General features: G+C 49.7%; 2 protein-coding genes across 3 annotated transcripts in view; one reads left to right on the top strand and one right to left on the bottom strand.

Moving 5' to 3' along the window:
* HACD4 (3-hydroxyacyl-CoA dehydratase 4) overlaps positions 1-6,639 on the top strand; it is a 234,004-nt gene extending 227,365 nt beyond the window's left edge. Inside the window, exon 7 of the mRNA XM_085634413.1 lies at positions 6,415-6,639. Within this exon, the coding sequence (XP_085490539.1) occupies positions 6,415-6,503 (89 nt within the window). The 3' untranslated portion in view covers positions 6,504-6,639. The remainder of the gene's footprint in view (positions 1-6,414) is intronic.
* Positions 6,640-8,544: 1,905 nt separating this feature from the next.
* The window catches only part of FOCAD (focadhesin), a 1,730,079-nt gene continuing 1,715,700 nt past the window's right edge, over positions 8,545-22,923 (bottom strand). For both annotated transcript variants that reach the window (XM_085634390.1, XM_085634400.1), the window contains exon 46: positions 8,545-8,902. In XM_085634390.1, the coding sequence (XP_085490516.1) occupies positions 8,829-8,902 (74 nt within the window). In that variant the 3' untranslated portion in view covers positions 8,545-8,828. The remainder of the gene's footprint in view (positions 8,903-22,923) is intronic.

Here is a 22,923-nt window from a genome sequence, read left to right on the forward strand (position 1 = left end):
CTTCTGCGCTGGTTTGGCTCCTCCAGACTGGCTCCCGCTTCTCTGCAAAGAAGAAGCACCCCAGACCTTCCTGGTCTGCACCAGAAGCAAGTCCTCCGTTCTTCGTGGGTTCCGCTTGCCAAGGCTTGGTGAGTCCTAGTCCAACTTCGACGCCGCCGACAGCAAGAGCCTTCGTGGGACAGCTCGCCTCCTGGTCCTGGTCGTCCTCGACGCTTCCTGGTCCTCCTGGCTGCAGCGACAAGCTTCACCTTCACCTGCAATCTTCACGACATCGCCTGGTTCCTTCCTGGTTCCACGTGGTCACGGGCTAGTGACCTTGACTCTGTCCCTTCTGCTTGCAGGTCTCCTCTCTTCTTGATCCCAGCCTTGGGATCCACCGGACACTCTTCACTGACTGCCTGTCAGCATCTTTCTTCAGGCATCCATAGGAGTCGACGACGAAAACCGACGCATCTTCACCCCTATGCACCCGCAGCCTGTGGGCTAGGTAACTTGGGTATTCCGGTGCTCATCAGGATAGTGACTATCCTAGTGTCTAGTTTTCCAGTCTCAACTTCCTAGCTACTCCGGAAGTGTCCTAAATCTATCGTTTTCTAAACTGTACTATTGCTAGTGACTTTTACGCATTACGCGTGAGTGTTTCCACTCTGCACACGAATCCCGTGGGCCTCCCACTTCCTAACTAACGCTAGTGTAGTGTAGCCCCAGCGATTCCCTAGGCCTGGGCCTATTCTATTTCCGTGACAGTGGTCCTTATACCACTTACTTAGTATATGGTTTGCGTGGCCCCTAGGGCCTAACTGTATTACTTACCTGTGTGACTTAATGTATGCTTGAATAAGACTGTGTTGTACTTACCTCTAATCTCATAAAGAGTGCTGAGGGTTTGACTAGAATAAATACACTTTATTTTATATATATATCTGTTGTGGTGTCCTTTCATTTGGTATTCAAGGGATTATATATGGTATCACAGCTGGCTTCACATGCCATTCAGAGTTTAGCCTAAGACTGCTCTTGTCCATGCTACCACTAGGATAGCTGGTCTATAAGGTTGACTTTACAACCAATCACCATAAGGGTATTTGGACTGATATAAGGTGTACACTAGAACTAGTGACATCATACATCAGGCCAACTTCTCACAACCATGCCACAAATTTGTTCCACCGGCAGGCGTATACCGTCTTTGTGGAGGGACGCCTGGCTGCCAGAATGATATCACAGACTTCAGGAGGCAAGTCAAATGGCATCAACTGCCGCCGCTCAATCTCCACGCATGGAGGTGGAGGCTGGACAGGTTCGGGTGGAGGACCATCCCCTGCTGCTGCGACAGAAGATCCTCCCGAAGGGGCAGACGTATCGGAGGATCGGTCAGCATACTGAGTAGCTCGGGATACCAGTACCTTCGTGCCCAATCCGAAGCCACCAAGATGACTTGGGCCCGGTCGTGCCTGATCTTCTTCAGCACTCTGGGCAGAAGTGGTATAGGCGGAAAGGCGTACAACAGACCGCAACTCCACTCGCGACGAAAAGCGTCGCCGAGCGAGTGCCGCCTTGGAAATTCCAACGCGCAGAACTGCTGACATTGCGCGTTCTCTTCGGTGGCGAATAGATCTAACCAAGGCTCTCCCCACTGCTGAAAGAGACCTTGCGCCACTTCGGAGTTCAGACGCCATTCGTGATCCATCATGCACCGGCGGCTGAGTTCGTCTGCTCTGGCGTTCAGAGAGCCCGCCAGATGTTGAACCACTAGGGTGACGCCCTGATGTTCCAGCCATGTCCAGAGGCGCAGAGCCTCCTGACAAAGGGTCCACGACCCCACCCCGCCCTGTTTGTTGCAATACCACATGGCGGTGGTGTTGTCCGTGAACACCTGCACGACACTTCCCCTGACAGAGGGAAGGAAGGCTTTCAGTGCAAGCCGGATCGCTCTCAACTCCAAAAGGTTGATGTGGAGACGAGACTCCGCCGGAGACCAGAGGCCTCTGATCTCCGCCTCTCCCATATGGCCACCCCATCCCAGGAGGGACGCATCCGTCACTACGACATGCTCCGGTTGGGGAAGGGAGAGGCTCCTGCCCGTGACCCAATCGCGGTCCGTGAGCCACCACTGCAACTGCTGTGCAGTGCCCTCCGAGATCAAGACGTGGTCGGACAGGTTGCCGTGATGCTGGGCCCACTGAAACTTCAGGTCCCACTGCAGAGCCCGCATGCGCCGCCTGGCGTGATGCTCTAGTAGGATGCAGGAGGCCATCAGCCCCAGAAGCCGCAACACCAGCCTGACCGAAACCCAGGATAGAGGCCGAAAGATGGGAATCAGGGCCTGTATATCCCGGACCCGCTGTTCCGGCGGATAGACCCGGAACTGCGCCGAATCGAGAACCGCTCCGATGAAGAGGAGCTTCTGAGAGGGACTCAAGTGTGACTTCGGCACGTTGATGGAAAATCCCAGCAAATGCAGGAGATCCGCCGTAGTCTGGAGGTGGGAGACGACTGCCTGGGGCGAGCCCGCCTTCAACAACCAGTCGTCGAGATAGGGGAAGACTGGAACCCCTGATCTGCGCAGATGAGCTGCGACCACCGCCATCACTTTCGTGAACACCCGAGGGGCACTGGTAAGGCCGAAGGGGAGCACGGTAAACTGAAAGTGCTCTTGGCCCACCGTGAACCGCAGGTAACGCCGGTGGGCCGGCAGGACGGGAATGTGGAAATATGCGTCCTGCAAGTCCAACGCTACCATCCAGTCTCCAGGGTCTAGGGCAGCCAGAACCTGAGCCAAAGTCAACATCTTGAACCTCTCCTTCCGGAGGAAGGCATTGACGTTCCGGAGGTCCAAGATAGGGCGGAGGCCCCCTTTGCCCTTCTTGGGAACCAGAAAGTAGTGGGAATAGCAACCACGACCTACTTCTGGGCTCGGAACGCGCTCGACGGCCTCCTTGGCCAAGAGGGACGAAACTTCCTCGTGGAGAAGACTCAAATGATCCCCCGAGATACGGTGGTGCTGTGGTGGCATGGCTGGAGGGGTCGTCTCGAAGGGGAGGGAGTAGCCCCTTCGGACGATTTGCAGCACCCACCTGTCCGATGTGATGGACAGCCAGTGGAGCAGGTGATGGCGAACTCTGCCGCCCACTGGCGTGGAATGGGCCTGAAAGCACGGACTAGGAAGGCTTTGAGGCGGATGCTGCCGGGGTGGATGTGGGCTGACCGCGTCGGCCTCCGGAACCGCCTCGGCGGAAACCACGTCCGCGACCGCGCGCAGGTTGGTTCTGCGGCTGGTGGCTAGGCGGACGTGAGGAGGCACCCCTTCCTTGGCCACGAAAGGGGCGAAAAGCGGAGGTGTGCGCCCGCGGAGCCGAGAGGCCCAAGGACTTGGCCGTAGCCCGGGAGTCCTTAAAGCGGTTCAGCGCACTGTCCGCCTTCTCACCAAACAGGCGAGTGCCATCAAAAGGCATGTCCATGAGGGTGTTCTGGACATCCCCGGAAAATTACGTGGACCGCATCCAGGCGTGACGTCGAAGCGCCACCGTGGTGGAAATCGCCCTACCTAGCGAGTCCGTCGTGTCAAGCCCACATCGTATGGCGTGTCGTGCTGCATCCCTCCCATCGGCCAAAGCCTGGGTAAGACGTGTCTGGACCTCCTCCGGACACAGGGGCAGCACGTCCTCCACCGCATCCCACAGGGAGTGGGAATAACGGTCCAAGAGACATGCGGTGTTCAAAGACCGCAGGCCCAAACTAAGGGACGAGAACAGTTTCTTGCCAAACTGCTCGAGTCTCTTGGAATCCCGGTCCGGCGGGGCGGTCGGGAAGGAGGATTGAGAGGTAGAGGCCTGGATAACCAGACTCTCGGGGGTGGGGTGTTGGGACAGGAAACTGGGGTCGCCCGGAGCAGGACGGTGGCGCCTGGCAACGTTCCTATCCACAGGAGGGACTGTGGAGGGCTTGGACCAGGTGCCCTGGAGAACGTCAGTGAGGGCCTCATTGAACGGCAACAGAGGCTCAGTGGAGCTTGCGGCCGTTTGAAGCACCTCAGTGAGGATGTTAGTCCTCACAGCCACGGCAGGCAGCTCAAGCCCAAGGGCCGCGGCCGCCTTGTGCAGCACCACAGAAAATGCTGCACCCTCCTCCGAAGCCACAGTCGGAGGAGAAGTGAATCCAGTGTCCGGCGAGGTGTCCAGCCCACTGGCCTCCCCCAGTTCCTCTGCCCAGTCCTGCGAAAGCTGCGACTGAACAGCCATAGGGTCATCATACCCCTCCCAGTCGCCCCCGTCATCCGATTCCTGATATGCAGGAGGAAGGATCGGAGCCGGACAGTAGAGCTGATGAGGCTCAATCGGCGCCGGACGCGGCGTCGGTCGACGCCGCAACGGCGTCGGGTCCGGAACAGGGCTAAACTGGGGTTCGACGCCATCCGGCGTCGTCGGAGTCGGGGGCACCGGTGGCGTCGGCGTCGGTGGTTCAGGCGTCGGCGCCGGTGGAGGAGTGACTAGGTCAACCGGCGTCGACGGGGGCCCAGGCATGGGCCCCGCGGGGACCTGCGGCGTCGGGACCGGAGTCTCCGACGGCGCCGGGGCCGGAGCCGCCGGCCCGCAAGGTCGCCCAGTCGAGTCCGCGGGGCCCGAAGGTGCGCCAGCGGGCGTCGACGGCGGAGCCAGTTTCCTCATGGCCGAGAGGAAGGCACTGACCTCCGCCGGCGTCGCGTCAGTCCCAGGGACCGGTGGGTATGGGGACTTGCGCGGCGCCTGCGGCTCCGACGGAGCCGCGGGGGTGGAACCACCCGGACCCTCGGCCGAGTCGCGCGACCGGCGAGGGGAGTCCGAAGAGCGATGTCGCCTCTTGGACTTCTTAGAGTGTTTAGACTTACCCGACGACTTGGAGCCCGACGATCGATGGTGGCGTCGGCTGCGGCTCCGCGAGTGATCCTTGGACCTCCTCCTGGACCGGGATCGCACACGACGCGGAGCCGAGTGGCGAAGCTCGAGAAGCTTGCGGGACCGCTCCCGCCTAGCCTTCGAAGTCAGGGCCTGGCAGTCGGAGCACGACTCCGCGTCGTGGTCGGGGCCTAAACAGTAAAGGCACCGGCGGTGGTGATCGGTCACCGACATCAGTCGATGGCAATCATCGCAAGCCTTGAACCCAGGCATCCTACCGGCACCAGACGTCGATTGACAGGATCAAAAAGGATCAAAAAAGATTTAGTCAAAAAAGACTAAAAGGGGTAGCTCTCCCGGATCTGCGCTTACTGGCGCGGAAAAAAGAAGAACTGATGTCAGCGCGCGAGGGCGGCGTCTAAGTACTCCGACGACGTCATTCCGGCGCACGACGCCGACGACGGACGCGGAGCCGCAGACGACGCCTAGCGACGCGCAAGGGGTATTGCTGACGAAAAATCTTCCGGATCCAGTCTGACGCCTGGGGATATTCTAAGGTGAGAAATCTAACTAACGTGTTTCTTTCAGATAGACTTTAAACAGAGGGATGGTTCTAATTTTATTGTTTTAGTTAAAGTTTCAGATTTTAAGCAGTTAAATAACACAATTCTCAGATTGCTCAAACTAATTACCAAAGGACCCCTAGTTGATGGCCATAGAACCCCCACTTGTCTTTGGGGACAGTGCCTGCTAAGATTGGTGCTAGGCAAGACTCTGAGGATAAGTCGCTCATCACCCCCCTGTTGGAGCATGAACTGCTGTCAAGAGACTGAGTCAAAGGTGACACTTGGCCTGAAAGTCCATTACTAACCCATACCCTAAGATCTGTTCCAGTGTCTGGCTTCGCTATTAGTTAAAGAAGGGACAATAAATAACTCCCAGTGAATAAAAAAAGGCCACTTCCTCAGATGCTGAACAGCCTAATCATTGTTTGTCAACTTGCATCTGGCATGTAGCTCTTTCCAATCTTTCAGATGGGTTCCTTATATTCTACTCCATAATATCCTTAGAAGTGTAAGTCGGTGTAAGTTTTGTGCTCACAGTGGTTTGTCAAAGCAACAGCAACCATACGCATTGGGCAGAGAGATCATGACAGACGAAGCTCGCAAGAAGCACTGGTATTATTAAATCCTGAAGGTTTCTTAAGGACCATGAATTGAAACTCAGTTATATCTACTATTGCTTCTTTCTAAGCGTGATATGCAAAATTCATATGGAAAAATTACACACATTTCAGAAGTCACCTGAAATAGGTGCAAAGGAAATTGCAGGTGAGATTCCAGAGTGCTGAGGGCTGAGTTACCATCTGTCACGTCAACAGTCCTTTTATCTCTATTTGTGTGTCCCTTACACTGTCTTACTTTCAGTACCAGGCAATCTTTTAAGATGTTGTAAATCTGTTAAGAAGTTATTAACCCAAAGAAAACAAATACCGGGTTCAGGTCAATCATTTAACTGTTGTTCTTTTTCTCCCATTTAGAAATGTACTTTCTGTGCTCGGATCTGTACGCTGAAAGAAAAACGCACATAAGTTACTCAAACTTCAAAAAGAAAGAGAAAGCAAACTAATATTTTTCCTTTCATGGTTGCACATGCTGTAAATATCGTATTTTTAAACGGGAAATGTTAAGGGGAATGCTATAGTAAATGCGCTGTAAGAAATGTGTTGTGATTTTTAACATAAAAAATAAAGTGTTTTGCTACAGAGTTTGATTACTTAAAAAATGAAATTGAAAAGTTAAAGAAATGAGTTCACAATGGCTAATATCATTTGGTATTTCACTGTTCACTTACTTCTATTTTACACTGATTAGAGGTATCTGTTTACATTTTTCGGTAATCCACCGTAGAGGAAAAAATGTTTGTTAATTAGGTCACCTAACATTTTTTATCTGCTCGGCAGAATTATAAACATATCCGATAATTACTACGAGCAGCAGTAATACCTGGGGTTGTCTCGGTAATACCACATGCCTCCCGATAATTATTAAAATGTCTCCGGCAGCCTTTTATTGTCAGGGAGATTTATAGAAATATTGTTTCCACCACCGACTACTGTAAGTTATACTCCAAAATCTCCAACATGTTCAGAACTTTGCAGATATCGCTGCTGGTGAAGTCTGTGCCAGATCTGCCATTTCCTCAATATTGTCTGGCTATGATATACATTGGGCAACAGTGAGCAAATGCAGAGCTCCGGCTCAGAACTGTTGACAAGCTGCCAAGACGAGTTACCTTAGGCACCTAGCATTGCAACCAATGCATGAGACAGCACATCACCCTTGGACCTGGTCAGTGATCCCACCAACATTATCCACCTCTCCCAGTGTAGAAGATGCTCTCTAGGCTGGTCAGGACTTCGTAGGGGCCTCTTGACAGTCATCTACATGGGACATGGCAGGTGTGTGAAAGCTCTATATGACAGAATAGTGAGAGTTAAGAACACGGGTGAGGTGCCCAGCCTTCCTTGAGCTGGCAGTAGCTATCAAACCACTTTAATTTCTGCTTGGTGGCAACCTTGATGTCTAAGGTTACTTAACATGGTAGGTAGCCTTACAGCCACTAAACCTTTTGAAGAAAGGGCCATGAGCACCCTGGGAGTTGGCAAAAGGCCACCAAGCAGCTCTGATTGGGGCACTATACCCAATTTTTAAAAGCACCCTAATCCGTCAGAAATGCTACTAGAAAGCCAATAAATGGAAATGCTAGCCTTAATGTTCAGGGCCCCTGACCTGTTCTTTCTCAGTCAACAATCTAATTTGCTTAAATGCATCCCAGGATAGAACACTTTACTGATTGAGACTTGCTCTAAAACAACACAAGTAATAGAATGCTTACATGTTATGGCTGCATCTGTTTATTTCACATCACTCTAATTACAGTAATATAACAACTGCGTGGCCTCTGCTTCTTAAAGTAAAGTTCAGAATCAATGGTGATATTTCTCGGGCCTGCCAGAGCCTTTAATTTGACTCTTTCTAGGACTATTTTGCAGAAACGAATTATCGACTGGGTCGCACATTCTGAAGCTCTCAAAAACCACGAGCTTCAAGAGAAACTTATGGTAAAGGTATGGTATATCATTACATTGTAGCACTCCATCTGCTAGAGGGACGCTGATAACATTTGGACTAGTAGCTGTTGTTACTCAAGGACAATGTGCTTTGTAACGTGAGAAGACCACCCCGAACAAGATCCACCCTTGTGGAATAACCATTCATACATTAGCTTTTTGGTCATACAGCTTATTATTTCTAAGGGATACATACCTTCTATTGCTGGGCTGGCGGTTATCTCGAAATTTGATGGACAAAGTACATCGAGATGGCAGACTTAAGGTCTTCTATACCGACAGGCACTACTCCGGCAAAGAATAAATCAGACCAAAAAACACTAAAGTGTAACAAGCTCCAAGTACCTTATCACGAGATATCAGAACATACCTTCTCAAAAAGAGCCAAACTATGATTGTTTTTTGTTCAATGGGGAAAAAAAGGCAGAAGTATTTTAAGAAGCTAGGCCAGAACACATCTGATTCTGTAGTATTCAAACATCCACATCATTTGTATTTTATATTTCAGTCAGACAATCCAGATGACAGACAAATAAATATTTTTGCTCATTTATTATCCGGGCTCGCACAGCCTGCTTTAGAAGATATAGAAGTTTATGAGCTACGAGCTGGGATTCCCGAAAGCCCATGATATGACGTTTTGTTCTGCAACAGTTATTGTCCAGTCTTCTTTAAACAATGAAGGTTTCTTCCAAGACTTCTGTGATTGTAACATAAGGACTTGACATGACTTCGAAACTTAGGTTACCGGATTACTTCAATAAATATGCAGCATCTCCGGTGCTCTCGTTGCGACAGACGATTGTCCATTTGTTGTTTGGCTACCAGCCATAGGCCTTGGTCCACACGATTTTCTTTTTAAATTCCGGGAGAAATCGAAGAGCCAAAAGTGAAGCTACAAAACAAACACATGCGTAAGTTATAACTTGGCAGGATACTATGTAAAGAACAAATGCCACAAAGAAGTTTGCTCTTTTTGAACTTTTAGTATGATCCACACCACACTTAAGAGTGAGCGCGCAGGGGGTGTCTTTGGCTGCTCTTAGCTTGCATTTACTGGGATCAAAACTGCAACTTAAATTCATTCCCTCAAACCCTCTTTTGGGGAAAAACCTTAACAGTGTAGGTACTTAAATGTCATTCATTAAAAAATTCATTGATATACAGATTGTTGCATGCAATGTGCTTAAAATGCACAGCACCCCATGAATAGCGACAATGAATATATATACATGAGTAATACTGTTTCTGTGTCAACCTTCAAACTGTTACACTCCTTCCTACTAACCATTGTCTATTCTCTATATTTAGTTGGTCTATATAACACTTTGTACAGTGTCCCGCTACCATACCTAGTGTTAAAAAATCAGTAATAGGAAGTACAAAATGAAAAAGAACCACAGTGGAACACAGTAGTAGGCTGAGGAGCAGATGAACGATGAGGCAGAGAGGGACTAGATGGTGCAGTTGCCCATCTGGTCATTTTATTGAGTGAAGTAACACAGGATATGGGATTGCCGTGTGCTCATTTGGCTGTTGTTGAAGATCCATCAGAGTACTTAGCTTTTTGGGAGTCACCTAATCTCCACACCATGGGGCAGCCGCACATCTTATTACTGCAAAATGTGACAGTTTATTTAGGTTTATATGAGAAGACGGGGCTACAGTGTGCCCGTCTCCAAGATGGCTACACACCTGTGAGGCTCCTTGTGCTGGGCTAAATATCGATAATATAGAGGAAGCTAGAGACGAACATGCAGGGTCCTCTGGTGTTGTGTAGTTCCTACCAATCCATAGGCCGTGTGCATTGTGCGGACAACATAAACTAAGGGCCTGGTGTCAAGGCTTATTCCGGACACCCCCGTAGGATGTGTTGGCCTATAGACCAGCTCACAGTAAGCCCCCTATCCACCAGGGAGCAGACAGTTTCTAGCAACCACTGAACATGACAACCCTGACCCCTCAGGGATCGTGGAAACAGTACAGAACCTTTTCGCTAAGTTACTCGTGCTTATTTAGTCTCAGAGAAATATACAGAGAATACACAGTGGGAAGTTTTCAATAATATTTATTGAACCAACGTTATTCTTGCATAAAATATGTGTGCTGCAATGATTAGTAGACAGAAGCAGATAAACGGGATAAAAAGCACCAGAAGCATAAATATAGATATAGTTCTACCATGGTGCTAAACAATGTATATATATGGGGGCATGTAAACAAGGTATTAATTGAGCGTACTTCTACTATGCGAACCCTACTCTAAGTGTACCTAGAGTGTGTGTAGGTGTAGAGCCAAAAATCCCCCCAAGTGACGATCCAACCCCATTACCTGATGGGATACAGTGAAGGACACCGTCTTGGTCACGAACTGGACACCCCTCATGAGATGGCAGACCGTTGTGCGGTGATTTCTCACCATGCAAGGACCCTCTGTGTCAGCTGAAGTACCTCCTCTGCTAATCTATTGGGCTGCTCATTTTTTATAATAGAAATCAGCCTTGTGATGCACACATAGATAAGTGATGTTATGGATATATAGATAGCCCTGTCGCCCCGTGGATGAAGATAGTGATGACATTTGTACGCAGTGCGAAACGAGACCTTGTACATGATGTTCAGGGTGTTGTGATAATGTTGTGCGACACTAGATGTGAAAACAAGTTTAGTTTCAGAGAAACTAATTCAACATGGTTGTGTATGCAAATATGTTCAAAAGGTCACCGCTGGAAATGTTATTTGTGAGGACAATATAAGAAATAAGCTACTTCGCTACATGTGCCTAACTCGGTAATATAACACTGGCAGTGACCATTGCAACTACTATCAATGCACCCGGACGCCCCAAAATAGCTGACCGGAAAGTAGAAACCACCAGAGGAGGCAAGATAGCGTGTGCTACGGTGTGGCCCAAGATGGGAGCCCCACGTGTTGGTGAGGTGAGCAAGAAAAGAGTGGCTGCAATGCTGGTGTGAGCCTCTAGTGGACGACTACGAGGCTCAATTTTCCACAATAATGGTGGCATGTTGTCAGAAACCAGTGCCACTCTGAGCCTGCAAATGGTGGATTCACTATTTTCTTTACCCTTATAAAACTCGTGCTCCGCCTCACAGCTTGGTGAGAAATAATTGCTGTAAAGCAGAGCTGTGAGGCAATATTACAGGAGGCATTTCAGGAGGGGAGATGACATTGGGTGGGACACAGCGAAAATACATACTAGTAAATAGAAAAAGTGAGTAAAGTCTGGTGCCCACAGGCCACCAGTGAGCACGGCTGATGGGAAAAGCTGGACATTGAAAGAGTTATTGCAGATTGGACCTTCCATTTAGATTACCAAGAGGAGCGCCATCCTAATCTCGCCAAGATGGGCAAGCAAGACCCAAAATGGGTCTAAACTCCTATTTGAATCGTGATGTGCTGGCAGAGCTCAGTCTTCCAATAGGGTCACTACATCCATAGAGATCGTGCAGGAAACAGAGGGCCAGTCATCAAATTCTCCTGTTGCATATGCAAAAACGTCCATTGACAACAAATTGGACACGCTAATTAACCCCTTCCCTGCTCATGACGGAACCGTTCCGTCATGAGCCACGGTTGGCGTGTGCTCATGACGGAACGGTTCCGTCATGACAATCCTGTTGGCGGCCGCTCCGCCTGCGCGGCGCTGTTTCCCCGCCTGTGCGAGGGGACAACGCAAATGGGCGGAGTCATGACGGAACCGTTCCGTCATGAGCACAGCTCAACTGTGGCTCATGACGGAGCGGCTCCGTCATGAGCACAGGCCCGCCGCGCTGCCCCCCTGCCCCCCCCCAGCGCTGCAGCGGAATGTCCGCAGCAGCGAAGGGGTTAACAGAGTAAACAAACTGACGGCCACTCTAAACAAACATGAAAACCATATCTGATAGAGACTTCTGATTGCAGATTCCTTACCTTAAAATTACCCCCAAGCGTTAGACTAAATCCAGTATTTTTTTGTGAGCAGTACCCTTGCGCCAGAAGGTGGTGTTGTTTGTGCTAGAAGTGAGGCGCGCGGTGGCTATATTGGCTCCATCCCAGCACGCTGATGTGAGTTCTTTTCTTTCTGCACCAGTCAGCGTAGTTTCGGAAAGAGCTACCCTCAGTCGTTTTATGACTGTCTTTTTTCGACTTTTGTCAAAGCTTTTTTGAGACTTGTCTCCTGGTGTGGCAGGGTAGTCCACAAGGAAGGCTGGATTCAAGCCCTGTGGCGCCTGTCACCGACAGATGTCTGTGATGTACCCACTATAACAACAACGAGGAAACCTAGGGTCAAAGCAAAAGATAAAGCAAGTGGAGCACTTTCTCATTTATGATAAAAACCAGTGTAGAAGCAGTTTTGAAAAAATAACTGCTCAAGTCCAACAAGGGAGGGTCTACATGTTTCAGCCTAGAGATTAAATGATAATCAGGCTTTCGTCAGGACCTTAAAGAACTTCTGCTACTGCTGTGTATTTTAGTGTAATCCAAAAATTAAACCACACCAGTGAAATAAATTATATGACCTACTTTATGTTGGGATTATTCAAACACTCTCTGTAAATTTTTCAAAAGTATTCGCCCAAATTCCATCTGAGTACGGGAGCTCTCCTCACCTCACCTGGCATCCGCTCCAAGAAATGAGGCCCCGCTCTGTCCGTCGGTACCCCGGTCTTTTGTAGAGCAGGATGGGAACCTGCTCTACACAAGCCCGGAGTACCGACGGACAGAGCGGGGCCTCATTTCTCTGAGCGGATGCCAGGTGAGGTGAGGAGAGCTCCCGTACTCAGACGGGATTTGGGCGAATACTCCTGAAAAATTTACGGAGAGTGTTTGAATAATCCCAACATAAAGTAGGTCGTATAATTTATTTCACTGGTGTGGTTTAATTTTTGGATGGAAACCATCCTGCTCTACACAAGACCGGGGTACCAACGGACAGAGCGGGGCCTCATTTCTCTGAGCGGATGCCAGGTGAGGTGAGGAGAGCTCCTGTACTCAAACGGAATTTGATCAAATACTCATGAAAAATTTACGGAGAGTGTTAGAATAATCCCAACATAAAATAGTTTGTATAATTTATTTCACTGGCGTGGTTTAATTTTTGAATTACACTAAAATACACAGCAGTAGCAGAAGTTCTTTAACGTCCTGACAAAAGCCTGATTATCATTTAATCTCTAGGCTGAAACATGTAGACCCTCCCTTGTTGGACTTGAGCAGTTATTTTTTCAAAACTGCTTCTACACTGGTTTGTAATCTTGTCACTCGGACAGAAACTATTAAAGCGCTCTATCTGTCCCGGTAGATGATTTTAACAATTTCACTTTTTTCACTTGCACTGCTTCCATCACCACCACCAATATATAAGATAGCTACATCATAAAGAACTATGGCAGATCCCACATCTTAGATTGATAGAGAGGTCTCTGTTGCACATACAGTCTGTAGCCCTGATTCTTTGGAGGGCTCAGCAGTGGCTATCGAATCCCAAATTATGTTGGGCGCTACCTTGGTGGCTGATGGGATTTATCATAAATGAGAAAGTGCTCCACTTGCTTTATCTTTTGCTTTGACCCTAGGTTTCCTCATTGTTGTTATAGTATATTGGAAACTAAGGGACTAGAAACCTTGTGGTCTTTAAATATATTTCCCTTAGACCCCCTTTTGATATATCTAGTCAATTCTTGATATATCTAGTTATTCACTGTGATGTACCCACACCTTGTCTGTCTCTGGTGCCTTAAGCGCGAACTAATCACCCCCTTAAGGGTTTTGAAGTGCTGGGGGACATCGAGAAGATTAAGCGAGCTATTGCCCAGAGCCACATGGTGCTGGGATGAGCTGGCGCCAGCACCGGGGATCGGACCATGCACCCAAGGCCTTGAGGAAGCGATCCCTCAAGCTCCTTTCCGCTCGTGTCACGTCACGACTGTGTCGATTCCGGTCGAGAGGAAGGTCCCAGGATTGGTTGTAGAGCCATTGATTTTCGTCGCAGTCAAACTCGTCCCATTTTGGTAATTCCCACAAGAAAAAGAAGAGTAAGAAGTCAAAGAGGTCTTTGACTTTGCCCCATTTCTTAAAGTCATCCGACGAGACGAGAGAGTGTCGAAACTCAAGGCCTGGCTTCACGGTTGTGCCTATGCCTGGGCCGTCTCGGAGCCTCTCCAAATTTTTAGGAGCCAGAGCCAACCCCGGCCAGCTTCATGAATTTTATGAGGCAATGCATCTTCTATTTGGGCGATCCGTTCCCAATGGAGCGCCTTCGGGCCCTGTGGGTTCAAGAGGGGCCCCTACTGGTCTTCTTCCTGCGGGTGCACCCATGGCACCTGTCAGGCCCCTTATATCCACAGACTTCTCTGGTACGGCACCGGTCGAGCTACCTTGATCTTCCACGACACCAACTCTGCTGCCGATGCTCCCGGTGTCGCCTGCACCACCATCGCCATTGTTATCCCCGACATGGAGTAGAAGGGTCTTGTCCGATGCCGACTCAGACACCAACTGGAGCAGTGCCACAGAGGTCAGAGCCTGAGCCCTATTTCCATGGGCTAGGACCCAGGGAAAATTTGGAGGAGCAACTGGAACCTTAAGAATACCAGCCCATAGACCCCAAAGAGGACATTTGGTGTGAGGATTTAGTGGATGCAAGTCGACCGGATACTTCCCCTGATATATGACTTGGTCTCTCCTCCTACCGTGGCTATGGAGGAGGGGGTCTTGTTTGCTATGGTGGTGAGTGGGACTGCCGAGGTCCTGGACCTTCAACTGCCCTCTGTGGCTGTCAAGGCAAACATCCTGATGGAGGTGCTTCCACCGGTAGTCACCCCCTCTGAACCGATCCTCCCGCTTAACGAAGCTCTCAAAGAAACCCTACTGGGGACCTGGTCCAAGCCCTTCAGAGGGGCTCCTGTGAATAGGACAACTGCCCATTGCCATCCGCCTGGTCCAGTGGACCCCAATTTCCTCACACAGCACCCCACCCTGGAGAGCTTGGTGGTCCAAACCACCACTTCCCAAGACAATCCTGGCACATTCCCTACCACCCTACCGGATAGGGAGTCCAAAAGGTTGGCCACCTTGGCCAAGAAAACTTTTTCTTCCGCCAACCTAGCATGACGGTCAGTGAACACCAAATGAAATTTGGACCGTTACTCCCATTCACTCTGGGATTCTGTTGCGCAGGTGTTGCATATCACCCTGGGCCATACTCTCCCAAGCTATTGCTGATGGGAGAGACGCAGCTAAGTTCACAGTCTTATGTGGGCTGGACATGACCGACTTGCTAGGTTGAGCTGTTCCTTCATTGGTGGTCGTACAGTGAGACACCTAGCTGAGGACAACTGGCTTATCGGAGGATGCCCAGGCTTTGCTCAGGGATATGCCTTTTGATGGCTCCCATCTCTTCGGAAACGAGGCAGACTCCCATCTAGAGCACTTCATGGATAGCAGTGCTAGGGCCAGGTCCTTGGACCTTTCCAGGGCTCCTCACCAACCTCAGCCTGCCTTTTGCTCCTTTCATGGCCACGGAAGGGGCTTCCAGCCACATCTCCACCTGTCCAGCCACCACGGCATGTAAGCTTCCCAGCTCCTGCGTGGCTGAGGACGTAGTACCCCCAGATGCTGTCGGTCAGGCAGCCAGAGGTCAGGACAGTCCACCACTCCCCTGGCAGATGCAACCTCCAAATCTCTTTAGTTTGCCCTCCGACCATCACAGGCACCCTGGGGAGGCAGAATGCGCCATCACCTGCACACTAGAGGTCAATAACATCTGACCACTGGGTTCACCAGATTGTCCTTCGTGATCACCCCTCACCCATGCCAACCACTTGCGACTGGCAGGCAAAGGAACCATCTTTCTCTACTCTGCCATAATGTGGCAGCTCTCTTTGTCATGGGAGCCATAGAGATGGTGCCAGCAGCAGAAGCAGGTCATGGTTGTTATTCCCGCTACTTTCTGGTGCCCAAGAAGAATGGAAGCCTTCACTCTATCTAGACCTGTGCCCTCTATTTCTTCCTGAAAAAGGAGAAATTCAAAATGCTCATGTTGACTCAAGTCCTCTCTGCCCTGGACCCAGGAGACTAGATGGTAGAGATGGACTTGCAAAATGCATAGTTCCACATCCCGTCCTGCCTGCCCACAGACGTTACAGGAGGTTCACGGTAGGTCACGAGCTGGTTCAGTTTACCGTGCTCCACTTTGGCATTACCAACGGCCATCAGTTGTTCACCAAGGTGATGGCGTGGTTGCAGCTCATCTACGGAGATGAGGGGTGCCAGTCTTCCACTAGCTCGAAGACTGGCTGTTGAAGGCGGGATCATCCTAGGCAGTCGTCTGCCACCTCCAGACTAGGCAAACCTACTGCACTTGCTGGGGCTCACTATAAACATGCTGAAGTCAGGCCTCACCCCTTCTCAGCCTCTCCCTTTCATTGGAGCTTTTCTGGACACTTATCCTCCCGAAGGGCCAGTCCACAATATTTGGTAACGCCTTATCTGGTAGCGACTCAATCTAGCTGCAGATTCCTTACTTTAGAATTATACCCAGGTGTCAGACTGGATCTGGAACTTTTTTTTTTTTACAGTTTTTTACAGTACTCCTGCGTGCAAGTAGGTGGCGTCGTTCAGCTCCAAGAAGTGTCACTGGCTCCGTAAGTAACATGTGCGTTGCCTAAATAGGCGCCACTTCAGCACGCTAACATCAGTAAATCTTTGTGGCTTTCCACACCAGGAAAGCCACGAAAAACACTGACCACTGGTGTGTAGAACTAGGGCCCTGAAAAGAAAGTAGCCCTATTCCTAGAAATCTGTTAGCAGAGAGGGGAGGACAGGTGGGTCGGTAAGGAACCTGCGGCTAGATAGAGTCACTACCAGATAAGGCGTTACCAAAGATAAGTTACTTGTTCATCTGATAGAGACATCTTGCAGCAGATACTTACCGTAGAATAGATACCCAAGCAATACCTCGCTGGAGGTGGGTCTGCAAAACAATTTCACACCAAAAAGTCCTGCAGGATTGAACGGGCAAAATGCTCCTCCCAACATACCTGACTGTCAAAGCAATGGTGCTTAGTGAACGTGTGCAGAGAGGCTCATGTTTCTTGCTTGCAGATGTCCAAGACTGGGACTCAGCATGTTAAAGCATTGGTTGCACCCTTAGATCTGGTGGAATATGCACGCAAACCCTTTAGGGTTCGTTTCTGCACGACTTTCCCTTTATTGGGGCCGACATACCCCACAAAGAGTGGATTGTCCACCCGGTACGGTTTTGTGCTGCTGTCAAGGTAAAATGACAATGCTCATTTTGGTTCCATCCAATGGAGTCTCTCCTCTTCTTTAGAGGGATGAGGCGAAGCATAAAAAGTAGGCAAAATGATTGACTGGCCTACATGGAAAGGGGTGACTAACAGCAGCAAAACGAGATGCAAGGAGGCTGAGAAGACAGCAAACTGCAGCTCACTGATTCTCCGGGCAGAAGTAACTGCCACCAGAAAGGCTATCTTGATGGTGAGGAGCCTAAGAGGACAAGAATGAAATGGCTGAAAGAGAGTGCACATTAAGAAAGTAGGAACTGAATTAAGGTCCTATTGAGACATAACAGAAGGGGCCTGGAAAAACATGTGTTGCAGACCTTTAAGGAACCTATTTACAATAGGTGACTTGAAGAGAGATCTGGCAGCCGAAGATAAATAGCCCTTCAAAGTGCCCAATGCAGAGCCCTGCTGGGCCAGGGTGAAGATAAACAAAAGAACCCGTGAAAGGGGAGCAGATAAGGGATCAACCTTTATCTCCGCACACCATGCCACAAATGTATTCCAACGATTGGTGTATACCATCTTGTTGGAGGGATGCTGAGCTGCCGGAAAGTCGAAAGCTGTCAACTGTCGCCGCTCAATATCCACACATAAAGACGAAGAGTTGACAGGTTGGATGGATAACCCTCCCCTGCTGCTGCAACAGATGATCCTCCTAAAAAGTCAGCCTGATCAGAGACCGACAGCCATGCTCAGCAGCTCGGGATACTAAACTCTCCGAGCCCAGTCTGGCAGCCACCAACATGACTTGGGCCCGGCAATTCCAGATCTTCTTAAGAACTCTGGACAGGAGTAGTATCGGCGGAGAGGCGTACAGCAGACACTGAACTCCACTTGAGATAAAAAGCGTCTCCGAGCGAGAGCCACCTTGGAAACTCCAAAGTGCAAAACTGCTGACATTGTTCATTCTCAAAAGTGGCGAACAGCTCTAACCAAGCCTCTCCCCACTTCTAAAAGAAAGTGAGTGATGTGGAATAAAGAGATTTAATGGGACAGCCATCCCATCAAATGGACTGCACACCCTGTTGTTATGACTCTCATTGGATAACTGTGGTGGTGGAGGGAGCCTGCTCATCGAGTATAACAGATCAGCTCCATAGCAGGTCAAATAGGGATGAAGAAACTCAGTAAAGTTATGTTAAAAATCTTTATAGAGTGCTTGTATACGCTAAGGTGTCTTGGCGCTAATTGCACTAGAGCATGATTGACAAGACCCTAATATTTAAAAAGCATGTTTTAAGCTCCTTTCTAAAGGATATCAGGGTGGGAAAGGCCTTGATATAGCGGAGAAGGCTGTTCCAAAGCTTGGTTGTTCCTGTGATAAAGTGTCTTCCTCCCCAGGTCATCTATCGGAATCTAGGGACCACCAGTTACTTGACACCTGAGGAGTGCAGAAGTCTGCTAGGTTTGTACCACTAAAAGATTTGTCTCAGGAACTCTGGGCCAGTGTTGTGCAGAGCTTTGTTGGCGATGCAAAGGGCTTTGAACTTAATAGGACTTTCCACTTGAAGCCAATGTAACTTATGAATTTTCTGGGAAACAGATTGGAATTGGCGGACACTATTTACACAGTCTAAAGCCAGTTAAGGTGCTTTTCCTGCATGTTCATATATAAGCTGTTACAGTAGTCTAATTTAGATAAGACCAAGGCTGTGATGACGGTTGTTTTGGTGTTGGATGGGATGAAGGGGAGGATGTTTATTGATCCACCTAAGTGAGTGGAAGGAGGCAGAGACAGTGGTATTAACCTGGCTTCCAAAGTTTAGCTTGTCATTTTTAACTCTTAGGTTCTTTGCCTTGGGCACGGGGATGGGCAGGGGGCCTAGTTCTTCCGGCCACTTGGAATAAGCCCATGCTGGAGAGAGATTACCAAACAGGACAACTGCCATTTTTCCTAAATTGAGTTTCAGGCAATGCTTGTTCATCCATGAACTGATTGCATGCATAAAATCACGGAGACGAGTTGAAACTTTGGCATCATTGTTAAAAGCTGACACCACTATCTGAGGGTCGTCAGCATAGGAGGTAAGGGCGAAGTTAAAAGTTTTAATGAGAGTAGCCAGCTCAGAGATGTAAACATTAAATAAAGTCGGACTGAGCGAAGATCCCTGTGGAACCCCACATGGGAAGGAGAAAGGGGAGGATTCATAGTAGTCAAAGGCAACACTTTGTAGTCTGCCAAACAGAAAAGAAGTCAATAAGGCCAAGGCCATCTTTTCAAACATTTTCCTTGCTCCAGCTGTCCAAACTTAGGAACAATAGCCCTGGCAAGCATCCCTATTCAGGAGGTGTTGACAGGCCAGCATTCTGGACTTCCTCTGACAAATGGATGCTCATTTGTTGTTTATTTTGTTTATGGTGTTATGTAGTGATGGGGTGGCTGGTGTGGAAGGTGGGAGAAAAGAGGGATACAGTAGTGCACATAACATGCAGAGGAAAGCATGCACCAGGGAGATCATTTGCATAACGATTAAAGCCAAAATGTCACATCCAATGACAATAAGAGACACTTTTGACAGAAGACAAGGTTTACACCCTGACCAATTAACTCATAATGCCTCAGAGTAACACTAGCCCTTTCTCAATTAGGTTTTTGACATGGAATGTTCAGGGGGTTAATTAACCCTCGCAAAGTACGACTTGTACTTGCATAGCTGGACCAGAATGATCGAAGTAGGGGTAGCCCACGGGTGAGGCTTGTACGTGGGATGCATATAGTGCAGTATATTATGTGACAAATTCAGCAAGGATAGCTTCTGCGTCATATTTACTCCATCATTACCCTCCAGTAACGTTATGTTTTGTGGAGACCTTAAGTGAGGGAGGCGAGAGTCCAGTGAGGGAGGCGAGAGTACTACCTGTCTTTGCGCATGTCTGTGCAGTGATATGTTTGTTAGTGCTTCTCCTCTTGATCAGCTACCTCGGTGAATTCTGTAAGTTTGGCCCTGATCTCAGCAAGGAACTACCAAACGAACAAGTTACTTACCTTCGGTAACGATATATCTGTACGAAACATTAGTTAGTTAGATTCCTCACCTTAGAATATCCCCAGGCGTCAGGCTGGATCCGGAAAGATTTTGTGTCAGCAATACCCTTGCGCGTCGCTAGGCGTCATCTGCGGCTCCGCATCCGTCGTCATCGTCGTGATCGCTGGGATGACGTCGTCGGAGTACTTAGACGCCGCCCTCGCGTGCTGACGTCAGTTCTTGTACATAGCTTTATGCGCCAGGAACGCAGAGCCATGCAAGAGACCGACACTGGTGCCAAAAAATTCTAGGGCCCTGAAAGGGATGACCTCAACCCTAGATATTGGTTCGCAGAACGGGGAGGATGGGTGGGTCGGTGAGGAATCTAACTAACTAATGTTTCTTACAGATATATTGTTACCGAAGGTAAGTAACTTGTTCACCTGAAAGAAACACATTAGTTAGATTCCTCACCTTAGAATAGATACCCCAGCAATACCAAAACCGGTGGTGGGTCTGCGAACCAAGATCACACCAGAAAGTCCTGGAGAACAGAACGGCCAAAGAAGCTGTCTCTCCGGACTTGGCTGTCCAGGCAATAGTGTTTGGCAAACGTGTGCAGCGAGGCCCCCGTTGCTGACTGACAGATGTCCTGCAAGGGGACTCCCTGGCCCAGGGCAGTGGTCGCCGCTGTGGCCCGAGTGCAATGGGCCCTCAGCCCTACAGGAGGTTCCTTTTTAGCTAAGGAGTAACAGGCCTTGATACACAAAACGACCCTCCGAGAGATGGTTTGCTTGTGCACCGCCCGCCCCTTCTTAGCGCCCACGTAGCCAACAAAGAGTTGATCGTCCACCCAAAACTGTTTGGTGCGGTCCAGATAGAAGGACAGCGCCCGTTTTGGGTCCAGACGGTGGAGCCTCTCTTCCTCTTTCGAGGGATGCGGAGGTGGAAAGAAGGTGGGCAGCGTAACAGACTGTCCGATGTGAAAGGCAGTTACCACCTTAGGGAGAAAGGAAGGACGAGTCCTGAGAACAACTTTGTCCGGATGGACAGAAAGAAAAGGAGGCTAAGAAGAGAGAGCCTGGAGCTCACTCACCCTTCTACCAGAGGTGATGGCAACCAGGAAAGCAGTCTTAAGCGTCAGCAGACAAAGGGGACAATTATGAAGTGGCTCAAAGAGAGCGCACATCAGAAACGTCAAGACCAGATTCAAATCCCACTGAGGCATTACGAAAGGGACAGGAGGAAACATGTGAGTAATGCCCTTAAAGAAGCGAGAAACAACAGGGGATTTGAAAAGAGAAGGCTGATCAGGAAGCCACAACAAAGCAGAGATAGCTGAAAGATAACCTTTAAGGGTGCCCAGAGCAGAGCCGTGCTGGGCCATGGAAAGAAGAAAGAGGAAACCTCAGAAAGAGGGGCAGAAAGGGGATCCACAGCCTTTGCTGTGCACCATGCCACAAATTTGTTCCACCTGCATGCGTATACCGATTTTGTGGAGGGACGTCTGGCTGCCAGAATAACATCACAGACTTCAGGAGGCAAGTCAAATGGCATCAACTGCCGCCGCTCAATCTCCATGCATGGACGTGGAGGCTGGACAGGTTCGGGTGGAGGACCGTCCCCTGCTGCTGCAACAGAGGGTCCTCCTGAAGAGGCAGTCGAATCGGGGGATCGACAGATAGACTGAGTAGCTCGGGATACCAGTACCTTCGTGCCCAATCCGGAGCCACCAAGATGACTTGGGCCCGATCGCGCCTGATCTTCTTCAGCACTCTGGGCAGAAGTGGTATAGGCGGAAAGGCGTACAACAGACCGCAACTCCACTCGCAAAGAAAAGCGTCGCCGAGCGAGTGCCGCCTTGGAAATTCCAACGTGCAGAACTGCTGACATTGCGCATTCTCTTCGGTGGCGAATAGATCTAACCAAGGCTCTCCCCACTGCTGAAAGAGGCCTTGCGCCACGTCTGAGTTTAGACACCATTTGTGATCCATCATGCACCGGCGGCTGAGTTCGTCTGCTCTGGCGTTCAGAGAGCCCGCCAGATGTTGAACCACCAGGGTGATGCCCTGATGTTCCAGCCATGTCCAGAGGCGCAGAGCCCCCTGTTTGTTGCAATACCACATGGTGGTGGTGTTGTCCGTGAACACCTGTACTACACTTCCCCGGACAGAGGGAAGGAATGCCTTCAGTGCAAGTCGGATCGCCCTCAGCTCCAGAAGGTTGATATGGAGCCGAGACTCCGCCGGAGTCCAGAGGACTCTGATCTCTGCCTCTCCCATGTGGCCCCCCCATCCCAGGAGGGATGCATCCGTCACTACTACGTGTTCCGGTTGGGGTAGGGAGAGGGATCTGCCACTGACCCAATCGCGGTCTGTGAGCCACCACTGCAACTGTCTCGCAGTGTCCTTTGAGATCAGGATATGGTTGGACAGGTTGCCCCGATGCTGGGCCCACTGAAACTTCAGGTCCTACTGCAGAGCCCACATCCGCCATCTGGCGTCATACACCAACATGATGCAAGAGGCCATCAGACCCAGAAGCCGCAGCACCAACCTGACCGAAACCCGGGATAGAGGCCGAAAGATGGGAATTAGAGCCTGAATATCCCGGACCCGCTGTTCCGGAGTATAGGCCCGGAA

Source organism: Triturus cristatus, chromosome 2_1 (genome assembly GCF_964204655.1).
Source record: "Triturus cristatus chromosome 2_1, aTriCri1.1, whole genome shotgun sequence".
NCBI lineage: Eukaryota > Metazoa > Chordata > Amphibia > Caudata > Salamandridae > Triturus > Triturus cristatus.